Source organism: Cryptotermes secundus, unplaced genomic scaffold (assembly GCF_002891405.2).
Source record: "Cryptotermes secundus unplaced genomic scaffold, Csec_1.0 scaffold391, whole genome shotgun sequence".
Classification (NCBI taxonomy): domain Eukaryota; kingdom Metazoa; phylum Arthropoda; class Insecta; order Blattodea; family Kalotermitidae; genus Cryptotermes; species Cryptotermes secundus.
In genome coordinates this window covers 2,313,969-2,332,004 of record NW_019737394.1, presented here as the reverse complement: position 1 = coordinate 2,332,004, position 18,036 = coordinate 2,313,969, and the positions used below count along the sequence as shown (strand labels likewise).

At 37.2% G+C, this 18,036-nt stretch overlaps 2 protein-coding genes across 3 annotated transcripts; one reads left to right on the top strand and one right to left on the bottom strand.

Moving 5' to 3' along the window:
- Window positions 1–589: 589 nt before the first annotated feature.
- LOC111870328 (replication stress response regulator SDE2) lies at window positions 590–7,622 on the bottom strand. The gene is made up of 6 exons (XM_023862514.2): window positions 7,345–7,622; window positions 6,334–6,448; window positions 4,654–4,765; window positions 3,587–3,756; window positions 1,587–1,692; window positions 590–911 (listed from the first exon to the last, which is right to left on the bottom strand). The coding sequence occupies exons 1-6, from the start codon at window positions 7,441–7,443 to the stop codon at window positions 677–679; spliced, it is 837 nt and encodes a 278-aa protein (XP_023718282.1). The 5' UTR covers window positions 7,444–7,622; the 3' UTR covers window positions 590–676.
- An 86-nt stretch (window positions 7,623–7,708) lies between these two features.
- On the top strand, window positions 7,709–17,490 carry LOC111870330 (carbonyl reductase [NADPH] 3). 2 transcript variants are annotated; one of them, XM_023862517.2, is made up of 6 exons: window positions 7,709–7,919; window positions 11,211–11,339; window positions 12,417–12,548; window positions 13,131–13,369; window positions 16,077–16,229; window positions 17,045–17,490. In XM_023862517.2, exons 1-6 carry the CDS (start codon window positions 7,896–7,898, stop codon window positions 17,217–17,219), a joined length of 852 nt encoding a protein of 283 aa, XP_023718285.1. In that variant the 5' UTR covers window positions 7,709–7,895; the 3' UTR covers window positions 17,220–17,490. The 2 variants fall into 2 exon arrangements, with proteins under 2 accessions (XP_023718285.1, XP_023718284.1); XM_023862516.2 differs by having other exon boundaries at window positions 16,077–16,282.
- Window positions 17,491–18,036: the final 546 nt, after the last annotated feature.

The following is an 18,036-nucleotide window of genomic DNA, read 5'->3' as shown; positions in this document are numbered from 1 at the left end:
CATGGACTTTATTGTAGTTTTATACAAATCTGTCATCATATATTTCTCACATATCACCTGATAACAACCTGTCTGGGCCAAAACATGTTATGAGCAGAACAGAAACATTTGTAAGATGATAACCTACATTATTATGAAAGACAGTGGCTTTAAGAAAGTGTTTAAACATATGCTAAGTAATGTGTTGGCAATGAAATCAAGGGAAATAAAATGGGGAGAGGATATGTCCCTTGCCTGGAACAGAAGAAAAATGCATTCAGTATGTTAATCACAGAAACTGAAAGCAAAAGACCATTTAGGAAAACTATAGATGGCAAGATAATATTAAGGTGGAGTTTAGAGAAATGGGTTGTGAGAATGTGGACTGGATTCATCTAGCTCAGAAAAGGGTCCAGTTGTGGGCATTTATGAACACAGTAAAGCACTTTCAGGTTCTCTAAGAGTTCAAAAGTTCTTGATGGAGTCACTCACTCTTCTCAAGAATGACTCTGCTCCACTGAGTTAGGTCCAGTATTACTGATATATGAATTCTGTATTTTTAATGCAGTACTACTTGCTATGTGTTTATGGGAAAAACCAGACAACAGTACACATGTATGAAAAATGTATTTAATTACAACATAATTTTTATTACAACCATCAAATATTAAATCATTTACAATTATCAAACATTATATCATTTGTTTGCTGTTTCTACAGCTATCTTATAATCGTTGTCTACTGCATCCTCTGGCTTCTTGTCGCTACAGGTGTCACTTGAAGCACCTTCATCAGAGTTAGCCACTGCATCACATGGTCCACTGTCATTTACCACAAGTTCTCCTCCTTTACCTGATGTCTGTGGTCGAATATCATCACCCGAATCATCATCACTGCTTGAGAAGCTTAAATCTTCTTCATCGGGATCCAACCTGTAAGTGCAATCACATGTAATAGTGAGTATTTAGAGCATCTGCTGTTGTATTGATGCATCTCTGAGTTTCTATCCATTAGACAGAAAAGAATTTTATTTTAAAGTCATGCCTCCTGCTAGCAGATGTCTGTTACATGTTACCATATAAATTTTTTATGTTAAGTTACAATGATACATCATTAACCATCATAACATTACTTCATTTGGACACCATTTTGTTGTTTCAAATTAAAAAAAAAGACAAACATTGCTTGCTTTACATAGATCTATCACCATATATGGCTTCAGGGCACTACTTTACTACTGTTCCTTTACTTTTACTCAATATATCATGATAGGAGAGAACTGTCACAGCAAAATATTCATAGTGAGTTTCACAAAACAGTCACATTTTCTCTAGGCAATTGGCTCACAGATGGTGGTAAGGCTGTTAGCCTCATGTGCCGGCCAGCTGCCCTCTACCACCCAGAAAGATTCCTGGCACTCATTTCTGTTGGAGGCTGAGTCAACCCCAGGGCCATAGTGTGACTTGAAGGATAAGGTAAATTGAAAAAAATCCATCTCACTGGGACTCGAACCCACAACCTTCCAGCTTGTAGCATACTGCCTCAACCAATTATGCTATCGTGTGGTACTACTAAAATAAGTACAACACAAACGTCCTCAGACTCACCATAAGCATCCTTTCTTCTTCTTTGCTGCATTTGGTGCAGTGTCTGTTGCTTTTCGTTTCTGTCTGCATCCTGTATCTCCATTATTCTTTGCTGCAGCCCTGTAACCTAGATAGAAATACAAACTATTATAATATAACAGTTTAAAAAGTGGAGATTTGTTCTTGGGGCACGACACTGGACTCCACACTGAGAATTCACAGTTCTGAATTCTGATTTTATGATTAGAAATGTCTTACGCACAGGCTGAAGAACTCAATTTTGCCAAAGCCCAAACAGGACTATGAAATATCAGATCTTTTGACAATGTTGAAAATCCATGTTAATCCTTCATGTTGGCACTTAAATGGCTATGTGCTCTGCCTGGAGTAGCCATTTAAATTTTTTGAAACACCATTTCCTGGTTTTTCCTCATTTTAATGTCAGTTTGTGTTTTACTTAACTAATCATAAATCACAAGACCCACAAGGCAGTTGTTTGAAAGTTCACAGATCAACATAGGTGTATTACACCCTCTCCAGTGCAAATCTACAGTATCCTCTATCTCAAAGCAATAGAATCTACCTGATACAGAGTTCCCACCTCAAAAATGCATTATGTTACCTTGACAGGAACATTTATAAAAATCGTAACTGGGAACTGTTTGCCTCAATGGTACAACTATATAACTTTTTCTGTCAAAGATTATATATGTCAGAAGAAGAAATCCCTGTAGAGAACACAAACAAAACTGGCCACCCCCAAAATTCATCCTATTCTCTACACTGTAATTCGTACACTGTGTAATAATAATAAAGGGAGTATAGCTTATGACAAGGGGTTCATTACAGCAACAAATACAGTATGCGCCAAAAACTACAGTACTGAAATGAAAAGATGTGTTGTTGATACCAGGGTCTATTCATGTGAAGGCCCCTTGCATGACAGAATCTTCTCAAATCCTGAAGAAATGTTCCACTCACCATGTCCCTGTAGCGTTCTTGGGTGACGGTAAGTGCACTGTCTTCCTCATCCTCAATGAAATAGGAACCATATATACCATGTGCTGAGATGGCACACCATATTGTCACACGTGTACTATGTAGTGGTTTCTGGACAATAACATCTGGCCGCTTAAAACCAAAGAAGCGAGTTGTCTGGCGACCACTTCCATATGAGCGGAAATAATACTCAACTATGAATACTTTTTCCTCTGTCGAGAGACCCATTTCCAACAACTGCACAACACGACTTCCTTTTCAATACTGGGAACACATGCAGCTGGTGCTATGCCCCATGGATAAACGCACATGTGCGAGTTTCAGTACTGTATATTTTGGCGCATACTGTATTATTGTCAGCATCAGTTTCTTAACATTATGTATACAAAAAGCTCTCGCATAAAGTTTTGGTTTTTCCCAATGCCTTCATCATAACAAGTCACAGTAATAATATTACATCGTAGCATCCTGTTCCACTGTGTAAATCTTAACTTTGTGTTCCACTTCTTGCCATCTATGTGCAACTTCAATTGATGTTCACATGTCTTCGTCTCTTTACTACAAAACACTACATGCTAGCTGGGCATCATCAGGTGTATGAGCTGTTGGGCTATGATACCACTGTTATGCATATGTCTAGCCAATTTCTTTGTTGCTTTGTCCTTTGGTTGTGTGTGTGGCTTAGGCTTCTGCGCCTACAGAAAAACCCACAACAGTCACACACAGAACAAAAAGATAAACCAGACATGTGCATAACAAGAGCATGATAACCCAATATAACCTATAATATCCTGAGGCATTTACAAAAATGAAAAACAGAACAGCAGGTTCGTTCATCCCATACAGTTTATACACCTGATGATGGTCAGTTAAGCTGAAACATGTAGTGGTATAAACATTAACTGAATTTGCACAAAAGTGAGACAGTAATAACTGCTGGGCTAAAAAGAATAAGCAATGACTTCAGAACTTCAGTTGGTTAAACAGTCAATTTCAATATGTAAATTTAATCTAACTGGTACCTTGTTCAACAGCTTCACTGACTTTCTCTGTCAGCAAGGAGCGTTCTCTTTCATAAATTTCATCATTGAAGCAATGTTTTGGTTCCTCTCGAAGTCGCTCTAGCTTCCTTCTTTTCCGTTCTGATGTCTCCTGCTCTCGTTCTGCTTGCTGTGCTATCCAGTTCTTCAGCCTAAACAGAACACAGAATCACTTCATTCACCTTTGCTTTTGGAAGGTCCAAGAACACCAGTGTAAACGACGACTGATTTGGTGATGTATGTTAAAAGTGAGTGCGAGGGGGGGAGGGGGAGGTAGAGATAAGGTGTATGCATTAGTGGTGGTAGGGGGGATGTGTATTATGTTTTGTATGTATCAATGATTACATCATATATAGGGTTAAACATTTCGGTAAAATTATCATTCAGTTGCAAATTTAGTTTGCTGATTTCATAAATGTGAAATCTTTCATATGTATCCAAGCTTCGGCCTTTCTTGCCGATATACAGAACTTCTAATGTTTTGTCTATTGTACTATATTCATGTGTGGTGTCCAATATATGTTGAGCAAACCAGCACTGATCTTGATATTAGTTGTGTTGTGATGGCTGTAATAAAGAGGTTATAGTTAACATATCCTTTGAAAATGTGACAAAGTTCAAATATTTGTGAATGACAGTAACAAATGAAAATTTGATTCATGAGAAATTTGTGGGTAACTTAAATATGGACAGGGAATGCTTGCTATCATTCAGTTCACTATGAGGAAGGAAGGAACAGGGGAGGGGACTGAAGTACATGACAATAATCAAAGTAAGTGTAAAAGAATGTACACTAAACAATATTTATAAACACTGGTTATATCAGAACTTTGTCTACAGTCATCCTCGGTACTCTTAGTTTTGAGTTTCTGGCCTAAAAAAATTAAATAGAGTTAATTTTATGACATGGCACTTTATGGTATTTTAAATGATAATTTGATTCAAACAGGTGTATGAGGAATTTAAACTCCTGCACAATGAAGGTGAAATGTCGCACGCCAGTACCTATGACGTAACTCTGTCTCAGATTCAGTTTATTTATGTCTCACCTTTTCTCTTCATTTATATCCCTAAGCCGCCTCCCACTGAGATCTCGACATGCCTCACGGTTTGTTGTCTTTTCAATCTGTGCCCCAATAGCACGCAACATGGACCCAAAACCTGAAACAGAACAATTAAGCAAGTGAAATTACTGCCATACAAAACAACTGTTTTACAATTCAAAGAATATTTAAATCAGTACTCTGTACTCAAATCCAACTTTGGTGTTTACATTCGGGTGGAGGGGGGTGACAGGAAGTAAAGGATGGCCTCAGTGGGCCACATGCAGTGGAGACTTTGTGTGGCCTCAGACCACTACTTCAGAAAGTGTTTAATGAGATAGTGGTGTGGTCCTCCAACTGTGGGGGTTATGCATCGGGTTAGTGACCCAGTAACATAAAAATCAAATTATTACAGTCTCAAAAGAGAATATCCAGAACTGACACTAACATTGTTACACTGAAAATGAACAAGCATAAATAATTAAGGACCAATACATTAAAGTACCTACATGGAACATGGGCAGAATAAAACAAAAATATAAAATATTGGAAAAAGGGGCAGGTAGAATACCATGTTGATCCAGCAATGAACATAAGAGAAAGCAAGTGTGAAGTTATTATCTGTGGATTCCAACATGAAAAAATAAGATAATCTTATACATTTTGCTGCCAAACAGCTGCTTTCCTTTATACACTGTACCGTTATAAAGAATTATTTTCTTTCTGAAATATACAGGGCTAAAGTTAAAAGAAAATAAATCCACTCAAGCAGACCACACAAAAAGCGGCATGACGGTATCATGTCTGTTCTATACTATGTATTCACAGATTTAATGTTTGGTACAGTCTATAAAAGTCCAGCCCACAAATAAGCTTTAGCCTTTAATTGTATATTTTAGATCCCGTTGCAATGAGGCATCATCCTTATTATCAAAGTATCCATCAATAATGCAACAATTTAAAAGACAGTAGGTATATGTTTCACACTAAAAATGTATTTGACACTTTTTGATGATGTTGAAATCATTATGTGTCAATAGGACATTAAATGCACATTCTATAGATTAAAAGTGGCACAGGTAGACCACACTAGTGATACATGTGACACACAAAAACTACAACAGCCGCAACAGAATACGACGACAGCATTCTGATCATGATATAGTGCCAAATACTGATGTGCATTGAAGCACAGTGAACAAGTATACAGTGCAGTGGTTTCCCCAAAAGAAGGGAAATTACCTGATGATGGCACATGTGGCTGAAACACGTCAAAAGCTAGAACAAATATATGACTAACAACATTTTTGAAAAAAAAATGGATTAATCACTTTTAATGTATAGAATATGCTTTTAATGTCCTATGGACATGTAATGATGTTACCAACATCAAAAAGTGTCAAAATACATTTTCAGTGTGAAACATATTCCTAATGTCTTTTAAATTGTTGCATTATTGACAGATACTTTGATAATAAGGATGATTTAACCTTTAATGTTCGTGTGGAGCTACATTTTACTCAAGATAGACATTTCTGGCTCCATGTTTGCACACTTACCCTAAGGGTTATAAGAAAAAGGGTCTGATTTCATAAAGCCTGGCTGCTATATAAAAATGGAATGGAATGTCTAACATGTATGTGAAATGACAATATTTGAAGAAAAGATGTTTACTGGAGTACTTACCTCCTTTACCTCCAACAAGTCGAGGAATAGCATGAACAATACCATTTGTAAGAGTGCTGCTGTCTGGCACTTGTTTGCCATTGTACAATAAGTATACATCACTTTCATCAAAACCCTGAAAAAAGAAGGACCATAATCAGTCTTTTAAAAAAGAATTTAAGAAGTTCCATGTACATTTCTAATTTCAGATACAACAAAGATGTAATGCAGCCAAACATTCAAAGAATGTGGCAACAATGTAACAGAAAAATAACTGCTTGCCATGAAAAGGCATGCCTGTCCAGAATAAAATATTTCCTTTTAGCATATGTCTGTCACATGCATATTGGTCGGAAATATTTGAGGAAAAAACAGGCTCAACAAGTTTCATATAATCAAAGACTTACAGATCAAGAAACATTTAATTAGAGCACTTCATGCCAGTGGTGTTCCCATTAATCACATAGCCTAATCACTTCTTTCAGAGTATTACACAACCTAATTCTTCTACATCAAGGCTTACAGAAGTAACAATGGAAATACATGTGTCAAACGATGGATACAGAAGCTTTATAGCCCCTACAAGTACAAACAAAAACAAGTCTCTTTAACAGTATCCACTTTTTATAGAACATTTTCCGATTCTACACACCCAAAGAAGAATGTGTGTTATTTTTACCTTCACAACCCCCATAAATCTCCATGGTGCACTGATTAGGCTAAAGAGCTAGATTTACTTTATCCTATACTTCCAATTGTTTTGGTGCCATCACAGAAATCTTCCTAATTTCAAATTAATATCTTAGCAAGTGAAAATGCAAAGAAACCACAGTTTAATGACAGATTAGTGAGCGTGATAGGTTAGAACACTTACGCAATGGTTAGTGACAAAACCTGAAATCAACGTTTCCAAAGGGCCTTTTTTTGTGTGTGTGTGTGTGTGTGTGAAGTTACTCTGTTTACCAGCCACAGAAGATTGGATTTTTGCACTAACGTGATATATAAGACAAAGTGTTCAAATATCTCACTTACCCATGTAGCAAATATTTTCCCTTTAACTTCAGACGCAGAAACACAAGGCTCTTCAATTCTCAGGAAGTCCTTTAAAAATTGACAGGCAACAAGCAACATTTTAACGAAAACTTGCACTGTCTTCAAAACGGTAACAATATTAAATTCGGTAATACACGCAAACTAATCACTTGACCAGAAGAAAAGAAAGATTACACTTCTGTACGTCCAACAACCTTCGTTCTAAGAAACCAACTTCAGCGAATTTGTGCAACTACAGTGTTGTCAGTCAACAGTTGTTATATGACGTCACAAACTGTCCATGGCAATTAGTTATACAGTAGCAATGGCAACATGTCCATTCGCCATCTACGCGTACTATTATTATCTGTGTTCCTCTGCAAAGTGTGTCGCTGATCTATATCACTCACAATCAAGGGCGTGGAAATTGATAAATGCGAAGAACGCAAGAAGGTCGTTAATCGTACTTACGCTTTTCTGCAGATCATAAGGATCATAAGGGTGTTTCCAATTGTCAAGCGACAGTAAGAATACGAGAAATCGAGTTAGAAATGTCTAACACGAAGATTGCTGTGGTAAATATTTTACGCGTCATAAAAATATGTAACGTATTATATAGTCGGTAACATTGAATTATAAAAAAGGGAATAAATAACCCAACTGGTAAGAAGTCGCTAATTCATATTGGTACAAGTTCTGACACCAACCTTAGCCTTCAAATTTACAGAAACTTTTAAGGAAGGGCAAGAGCACCGTTTTGAATATAGTGTGTTAACCCGAAATAGTGTTCATCATGCTTCACTCATGAAAACAGAAACTTCAAAATTAGTTTATTTCACTTTCTTACGTTCCATCATGTCGTATGGAGTAAGTTTCAGAAGTTCAACAGGCAGCAAAAATGTGTTATGAGTCCAAAAGAAAATCATTAGAATAATGACGGGCGTTAAAAGTAGTCACGTGTAGGGTATTATTTAGTAAATTTTTATTCTTCAACCAGCTAGCTAATTGTTAAACCCATTATTATGTTGTGAACAACTTGCAAGATGTGAGAACACATTCAGATGTACACAGTATAAGTACAGGATACATTATAACCTCTGTGTGCCAACCACTAACCTAAGTAAATAATTAAAAAGATTTGCCATACTAGAAAATAATTGTTCATTAATCATCCTTCTACAATCAGATGTTTGAATCATGATCCAAAACTGTTTAAGCCAGCGGTAGAAGGGTACCATCTATCTTATTCCTTCTATTCTGTAGAAGAATATACCCTCATAAAAATTAAGAGTTATAAATACACAAAAGTAAAAATGGGGTGATTTTTTCATAAACTTGTTTTGGTGTATTACAAGGTGTGTCTGTAAATATGTAGATAGCTGTTACAACTTTGTATTTGTATTTATATTTGAATAAAAACAAGTATTTATTTATATTACAACATGTTAGAGGGTGTCAGTATAGGGATAGGCTATGAACTGGGTGGCCCGGGTTCAATTCCTGGCATTACAAGATTTTTATCTTCTCTATAGCATTCAGACTGACTCTGGAGCCCACCCAGCCACCTATCTGCTGGGTATCAGGGGCAGTTTCCCCAGGGGTAAAGCAGCAGAGGCATTAAGCTGACCACTCACCTTCATCTGGTACTGGAGGTCAAGAATGTTGGAGATATTCCTACACTCCCCCATATTCTCTTCCTGGCATAGTGCATAGGGACAACTATAGCTTATTTTATTATGACATATCCTTGGCCTAGGCCTGTGAATGTTCTGTGGAGTGTATGTAAATTATGTTCAATTCTATTGTGTAAAATCAGTTGTATTTATTTGAATATTGTTAATGCCAGAACAGACACGTCAGAAGTATTTAAAGTTGGTGGTAGGTCAAAAGAGTATTAATGCCTGTCATCCAGGTAAATGAAGAGGGAAGCAGTGTATTCCTTTGACAACTCTAGCAAATTACGTGGCATCATTTCCTGAGTTTGCAGTTTAATATCAGGCATTACCAACATGGATGCCTAACACTGGCCACAGTGAGAACCTCATCCCATGTAACACTGTTACCTGTCAAAATTTTGGGGGGAGAGCCAAATTTACCTCTGATGCCCTTGAGAGTGAAGGAATACACGGAGGTGACTGTGCCAAGTATTATATCATGTGTGGACTGTAGGCTGGGGTAGGTGAGGAGCTGTGCTGAAGTGATATGAAAAAAGGGAATGTAGGTTTTGTTACTGTGTAGAATTATCATGGAGCAAGAGGAATGTTCATAGCCATGTTTCTGAAACTTTTCAGTCCCGCAGGTAAGGCAGATTTTGTGCAAAACTGCACAACAGCAGTGCAGTGAGTTTCAAGTGTAACTGTAACTATGTGAACATTTATTGAAAAGAGAGGCACCACCCTCCTTGTTTCAGTATTGATTTGGCATTTTTGCTTTCTCAGAGAAGTGCCATTATCAAAGATCCATTTGCCTGGAAGTCAAATTGCTTCAGGCTAAAATAGGCTCATGTCTCACTGTGGATGACAGTGACAAAAAATGGAGAGTCAGCATTCCCAGGCTGATTATGCATGTTCCTGCATCATATTTTGTGGTTTCTGTGAGGTCGTGAAGCACCCTTTGGCATAAAACGATCCTCATATGGAGCTTATTATGTGGAACTTGCTTATTGAAACCTTTTAAGGTTTTAAACTTTAAAATCTCAACATCACTCCTTGTTTCAACCAACATTGGTCATCCTTATGTTTCTCTAATATTGCTGATGAATCTGCTGTGTTGTAGACCGTAAGTTCAGTTTTTGGGATATATCCTCTTACTGTGTCATGTGTAGCTGTTTTGTTTTAAAAAACAAGTTGCATGTGAGACAACCTAATGGATAACAGGAATAAATGGGTGATGTGCAACAAGGTGCTACGATGCAGTATTATATATTGTGTGGATAAAATGGGTGAATCACGTGATGAAATACTGTCTGAATCTGTCTCAGTGTGTCTGTATGTTCTTCATGAATCCTTTATTATAATCTTTACATAAGTAATGTTTCCCTCAGTTACTCTGTCTTCAGTTTTTTGCTGCTGTCTTTATTATTGATACATTTTATTCTGTTCATTAATTATGAAAACTTCAGGAAGACAATGAATTTTTTTCCAAGTAGCCTCTATTTTGTCAGTAAAATGAATATAATAAATGTGATAGCAGTTCATTGTCCATTGTTCATCGTATAACTGAAGCCACAAAGTGTGATGTGTCTGAAGTTTAGAAAAACTGTGACATGTGATACAGCAGTGTCATGAAAAGCCTGCCTCAAAAGTGTAAAGAGCGCTCTTTGCCAGATTCCGTCATGCCTTGTGGACTGACGTTCAGTCTGAACTTACACTGCCTGCACGAGTCAATTTGTCAGCTGGTAAGGAATTGTACACATCCCAAAACATTTCTAGTGATCACAATAATCCATCCTCAGAAGTAAAGTATGGCTTATTCTTCTTTGATTGTTTCATTATTAATGTCTTATCAACAGGTTACTTGAGCTCTTCACCTAAAATTATCAATTCTGATATTAGTAAGTAGTGAAATTAATTTTCCACTCACTTATGTCATGAGGATAAAATTGAAATTATAAAACTGTCCTGTAACTAATAACACTTTAGCATAGATAAATTATTATAAATGTGTGGATATACTTAATTAAAAAATAGGGTATTTTGGAAAGTACCTTCTTTTATTCTTTCTTATTGCTTGCTTTTAGTCATATTAAGGTCAACGGTAAGATGAAATGTTTACTGAGTGTATCTGTGCGAAAGGTCTTAATATAACATGATAAGAGCTCCTTAGTGGAAGTACATTGTGCATGACAGGCTTTTCTTTGTCTTTAGGTTACTGGTGGAAATAAAGGCATTGGCTATGCCATTGTGAAAGGACTGTGTGAAAAATTTGATGGAATTGTCTACTTGACTGCAAGAGATGTTGGACGGGGTGAAGCAGCTGTCTCAGAATTACAGAAGGTGTTAACCATCTCACTCATAAGTTCATAGATGGCCATTGAATCCCCTGCTTTTATGTAATCTAAAGTCTCATTGCTCTATTCACAAGAGCCCATCTTTGGGCTCTACCCTGAGCCAATTAATTCCAGTCTTCACTAACAAAACCATTTCCCCAAGCTTCTTTTTAACCTTTAATGATAAGATTTAAATATCATATTACTGCGGCATGGGCAGCTGGATTTCAGCTTCAAGATAATTGGGGTTTAGATTTAAAAAGTGTGATGCTAGACATTTGGGGGCCTGCTGATGCACAGCATGCACTGCACAGATGTGTGATGTACACACAATGAAGGTTAAAGCTATCCTGCCACCTATGCCTGGTGATCCCAATTTGTCTCTTCCCCTGAGCGTTTATAATTAGTTTATGTGTATTTCTCATTTCCCTGATGCAGCCCAGATGTCTCATCCTTGTTTTAATCATTATAACACATAAGATTTGAAGTTTTCACAGTGAATAAATATCATCTTGTCGGATGATCATGCATGAGTGTCAATTAAAGAACCAATATTTCAGAGATCTAATCTGTCTCCATCATCAGGATTAACATGTGTGATCATACTACCACATCAGCTCTGATGATGGAGACAGAGGAGACCTCTGAAATGTTTATCTTTATCTCAACATTGATGTGGCTGATCATCCAAGAAGATTTTAGTACATTGTAACATCTTGTGAAAAGCGGAAATTACAAAGTTTCCTGTGTAATTTTCCCTATTCCCTCATTCTTCCTCTTTCTTTGCTATAGACGTCATCCTTAGGACTTATTTGTTGAAATATATATGTTCTTCCTTGAGGGTGAGAGACCAGGTTTCACACCCATACAGATATGAAGTAAAATAGTTTGGTAACCTGTTATTCATAATGTGGTGCTTTGTTTTGGACATTTATATGTACTATGGATAGAGTGAGGAATCTGTGAATAATCACACTTCTTTTATTCATACTGAAGGGGGTGGAAACATAGTATGATATATGTGTTATGAAGTTAATAAAATAAAATTTAGGTTGGTAATGCCTCATTGATTTTCTGATTTCAGTTGGGTCTAAAGCCGAAGTTTCATCAGTTTGATATCACTGATCAAAAGAGTTTGGAAACATTCCGTGATTTCATTAAAAATGAACATGGTGGAATTGATGTTTTGGTCAATAATGCTGCTATAGCATACAAAGTAAGTGATGATGGTTATGATGAACACAGTATAATGTCCTGTCATAATATGGCCAACGCTAACACTAACAAACTAAAGATATGTTCTTACTAAGCAAAGGGGTGAACATCGTCTAGTAATTTTTTGTATAGGTAGCAACAGGCCAGTATTGTGGTGTAACAGTTTGCCTCTCCTATGCCCATGAGACAGGCTCAGTATTGTGACACATTGCACACCCTCTGATTACATAATAGGTACAGTTAAGCAGAGAGTCACTTTTTGAAGTTTGGGAAGAAATAACTGAATGGTGAATTTGGAAGGATGCAAAATGAACCAGCCATTGCCCAGCAGGAGGTAGAGTACTATCCCAGCACTTGCTGCAGTGACTGAATATGAACACAGATGAAGTTCACTGTAGTCACTGTTCAGCATTAGACCTCCAAAACATGATGTGGGAATATTAACAGTCACACTGTGGTGTTTGGTTGTCAATAGAGAACCTTACAGATAGCCTAGAGTTTGAATGAGGATTTGTGAATCAGAGGATCTGAATCAATAAAACTTGGTGGACATAAGTGTGATATAGACAATCTTCATTTCTAGTCTGCAGCTACTGAGCCTTTTGGAGTTCAGGCTGAAAACACTTTGCATGTGAACTTCTTCAGCTTGTTGAATACCTGCCATATGCTGTTTCCACTTCTGCGACCCCACGCCCGTGTGGTCAATCTGTCAAGTTGTGAAGGTCACCTAAAGAAGATTCCAGGAGAGCTACTTAGAGAGAAGTTGTCAAGTTCAACTCTTACTGAAGAAGAGTTGACTGATCTCATGAAACAATTTATCGTGTTAGTATAATATTTATAAGCTGCACAGTTGGTGTCTTCTCAAGAAGGGCTCGGCTACATGAGTGAGTGAGTGAATGAGTATAAGATTTATATTTCACTGCAAGAACTGTGAATACTCCCTGGATGTGTGAGGGCTTTCCACTTGAAAGACATTCAGAGGACTGTGTTTGACGATATTACTCCATCTCTTCTCACCTATCCATCAACATGATATACTGAGGTATTACCTAATAATTTTATGTAAATTTACTGCTAGGTTTCTTAGTGGACTCTAGACTGAACTAGCCTACTTCTTGACGCTGCTTACCTGACATCAGAGAAAACATGCAGATCTTTTACATCCAGTGGTATGACCCATGTGAAGACAATTTGTAGTTCACCTAAAGTCAAAGGATGAAAGTTTGACACTTTTTTGATTCCTGTATTACTTTATATATTGCCTTGTTTGCTAACTCTAACTGCCTCATGTTCTTGCAGTAGTTTTTCTAGTATTCTGCAAATACTGCTCACAGGTTTAGTTTTTCTTAAGATTGTGTCTTCTGGGATGTGAATCTGTGCAATAGGCATGTACCAACCCTTCAGAGAACTTGCTGCTTCCAACATCTGTCCTGAAGATGAAGGCAGTATGTTCCTGCATGGTGTCACACATCGTAGAATGACACATTAATATTCTTCACTCTGAGAAGCACAAATCTGTATGTGTGTGTGTGTGCACGCATGTGCTCAAGTTTCTTTTATTGAAGATATTTTGAGAACTTCGTATTTTATGGAGGGAATAAAATTACTGAAATACGAGGAGTGTTCCATATATAATTGCTCCTATTTTTTTTTATGAAAACTACAAAGATACACAAAGAATAATAGTACAGTTAAATAGAGCAAGATTTCAGCTACTTAGTTATTTTTCTACATAATCACCACCATTCATTACACACTTTTGCCAGCAATGAACAAGAGCGTGTATGCCACGCCTTCTTCATGAAGAAATTCTGTTACCACTCTACCAAAATGAAGAGGTGCTCCATCATGTTGTAGCCACATTCATCTTTGTGTTACAGGAGACACATCCTCAAAATGCAGTGATTATTCATTTTCTAGAAAACTCCTGTAGTACAGAGCTGTTAAACACCCCTTATTAACATATGGTGCAATCAGATTATTGCCCAATACTCCACGCCAAACATTAGCTGAAAATTGGTATTCAAAATAATGCTCTTCATCCTCATGTGGATTTTTGTTTGCTCAAGAGTGCAAATTCCTTGTGTTGGTAATACCATCCTAGGTAAATTGAGCCCTGTCCATCAAAAGAATTTCATGCAGAATGTGTAGCTGTGGTTGCATCCATTCACGTCATAAATTGTTTGTGGGAGCACACAGTAAGAGATGTACTCATTGAAGGTGATATGGACAGAAACTATCATGGTACAAAATTCTCTATACCTGTGTGTCTGCTACACCAGTCCTGGAAATTCTGCATATAATTGTGCTTGGGCTTCACTGCACTGCTGCCAGAACATCATATTCTCTGTGCTGTTAGTCACTTTCTGCGTTTGCTTGAGGGAGGGTACCAGTCTCTCTCAGAGCTCTGTTTACATTCTCATACATACATGTTAGGTATTTGGTCTATGATGACATTGCAACACAACATAGCCACACTAGCCTAAACAGCATGCAAGCAGGTTCTTGGTCAAGTTATGGCAGTTCCACATTCCTCCATTAGTTCTTGATTTAATAGCAGTGGTGGAGCAACTTTCAGTTTATCGGATATTTTTGCTGTAAATAACCTTTAGAACATGCTACTGAAGTTTGGCCAATATGTCGCGGAACACATTTTGTGCGTGTGTGTTAAAGTTGTTCCTGTACTTAAGTAAGAACCACACCAAGAAGACAAGTGGAGAAGAAGAGATATAGTTCCACCTTTTTTAACTCAGCATTAGATGGACATGAGTGGTCAACTTCATGCCTCTGCAGCTTTCTCCCTGTGGAAGCAGCCCTCTGGTACCCATAGGATAGGAGGTTGGGTGGACTCCATGGACACTCTTAGACACTGTGGAGTAGAGAAAATTCTTGCCCCTGCTGGGAATAAAATCCTGGCCATCTAGCCTGTAGCTTANTGCAACACTCCCCGCGACTGCATCCGTTCTGCGGTGGTATGACTCACGGCAAATTGCAGCCGCGGCGCGCACTTGATTGTATGCACTGTATGTACAGTAAGTTATGCGAGTGCACACACTGACAGCATGCTCAGTTGCTCCTCCCATCAAGTTGGATGAACTCAGTAACACATAAGATTACTTCACAGATGCACTGTTTAGAAAACTGCACAATAGCAAAGCACTGATTTGCACCTGCTTTTCCTTAAAATAAATTGTTAAATTAAATTTCTTATTTATTATGACATTAATTTGAATATATTCCCAGTGACCCCAAAAGAATGTTATGCAGGTTTTTCTTAAATGAACTTCATTGACATAGAAAAATGTCTTATTTTTCATGACAGTTTTATAAATATACATTATAGCTGATGAGTGTTCCGTTATTTACCACCATGCCATTACATAGTGTACATCGGGCATTGATGGTTTCCAGGCAACAAAACAGTAGTTTTGTCAGTCATCTAACAACCATACTAGAAATGGAGAAAGTGAAAATACTGGATAAAATGATGTTACAAAGAAGATATTTCTTTATTTGCACGTGCTTTCAGGGCTGCAAAATTAGGAAACCATCGAGCTGAGGGCTGGCCTAATTCAACATACCAAGTGTCAAAAGTAGGAGTTAGTGCCTTAACCTTTATACAGCAACGTGCATTCGATGCTGATCCTCGGGAGGACCTCATAGTGAATGCTGTTCATCCTGGGTACGTGGATACTGATATGACAAGTCACACAGGACCATTGACTATTGAACAAGGCAAGTTAAAAATAAATTTATAGCAATACCCTGAGTACATTTTCTCAGTAAGGGAACTGACAATCCCGAAAGTTTCATGAATTGTTAGATAGTCCTTAAAATTGATAATGGCTGCTTCCTGTCATATTTCATTCAACATGTCTGCATAATTTTGACAGTATTACTTAATAATCTCACAACAAGGAGCAGAACATGAGAATTCTCTGTAATAGTTTCTGAGATACTGTACATTCTGTCTCAGTTGTTGGTCAGGAGCTCAGATGGTCACAAGTGTTTCATGTGATATTAAAAAATACATTTTAATGACACTAAATATCATTATATATTGGTTAGCATTCCTGCTTCTGTTTGGGAATTCCAAGATTCAAATCTTAATTTTGATGATTGGATGAAGTATTCTGTTCTCCTCAGTGCATTCCAGAAGTATCTTAAAGTAGGCCACACTTGTTTCCATATCCTTTTCTTCATAACCTCTCAGTAATTCTGTGCTAATGGTAAAACACAATTACATACACACAGGTACAAATGTAATGGATACATGCATATTTATCCATATTTTTTGTTTGACAGCCTGTGTGTTCACTTTCTTTCCCTTCTGTATTTGTATATGTACAAAGGTTTTCACAGTATGATTGTTTACTCCTGTGCATCAGTAGTTTGGAAATTGTGAAGATGGTAGAGACAGGCACAGTGATTACACAAAACGTATCTGTCTCTGATGGAAAACAGGACTAATAAAAATTATTTCATCTGTACATGTAGGAGCAGAAGCACCACTCTATTTGGCACTCCTTCCATCAGGTGTGAAGTCACCACGTGGCTGCTATGTTTGGCACAACAAGGCCATTGTGGACTGGGTCAGTGGCCCTACCCCATCACGGTATTAGAACATCACTACACAAGAGATTGTGAACTACAGTTTGTTTGGTTTCTGTAGAGTTTGAAGGATGAATTGGGGTGGGAACCATTTCATCACTGTGGATGGATGCCTGTGTCTTACTCTCATGAGTTTCTTGATAAAAATGATAAGGTATAAATAAACAACCATAAAATAACATGTGACTATAATAAATTATAACTCTGTTCACATCTCATGCTTCTTAAAGTACATAGTTAGCAGGGATAGAGAATGGAATGAACAAGAATCCTGCATCCTGAAGTGAACACAGATTGAAAGGGTTATATATAATAAATTGTATGAACATGTAGACAGTAATCTTATATTGGACAATAATCAGTATGGTTTTAGACCTAATTCATCTACAGAAAAAGCATCTTTCAAATTAATAGAGGAAATACTAAAAGCAATGAATAATTATTCATTCAATCTATTATAATAGACAGTTTGTTGGGGGAATATTTTGCGACTTACACAAAGCCTTTGATTGTATCAATCATGATATACTTATCGAAAAATTGGAGTTTTATGGAATAACTGGCAAGTTTGGTGCCTTAATTAAATCTTACCTGAATGGAAGATATCAAAGAGTAACCCTTGGCCCTAACAGTTCTATTAATAGCTCGTCTAGTTGGGCAGAAGTAAAATTTGGTGTACCCCAAGGTTCAATCTTGGCCCACTTATTTTCCTCTTGTATATAAATGATATAACTAAGATTTCTTATTCTTATATTCTTCTGCATATTCTTATATGCAGATGATACAAGTATAATAGTGACTAATCCAGAATACGCTGACTACAAATCAACCATGACCAGAATATTTTGCAATATTAATACATGGTTCAGAACCAGTCT

What these genes read in the sequence shown, in the direction of transcription:
- LOC111870330 (XM_023862516.2), top strand. Translation starts at nt 7,896, where the DNA reads ATGTCTAACACGAAGATTGCTGTG. An exon ending in CTAACACGAAGATTGCTGTG is followed by an intron (nt 7,920 to 11,210) that starts GTAAATATTTTA and finishes CTTTGTCTTTAG; the next exon opens with GTTACTGGTGGAAATAAAGG. An exon ending in ACCATTGACTATTGAACAAG is followed by an intron (nt 16,283 to 17,044) that starts GCAAGTTAAAAA and finishes CTGTACATGTAG; the next exon opens with GAGCAGAAGCACCACTCTAT.
- LOC111870328 (XM_023862514.2), bottom strand. Translation starts at nt 7,443, where the DNA reads ATGTTGCTTGTTGCCTGTCAATTTTTAAAGGACTTCCTGAGAATTGAA. An exon ending in GGAAAATATTTGCTACATGG is followed by an intron (nt 6,449 to 7,344) that starts GTAAGTGAGATA and finishes TTCTTTTTTCAG; the next exon opens with GGTTTTGATGAAAGTGATGT. An exon ending in ACTTGTTGGAGGTAAAGGAG is followed by an intron (nt 4,766 to 6,333) that starts GTAAGTACTCCA and finishes GTTCTGTTTCAG; the next exon opens with GTTTTGGGTCCATGTTGCGT.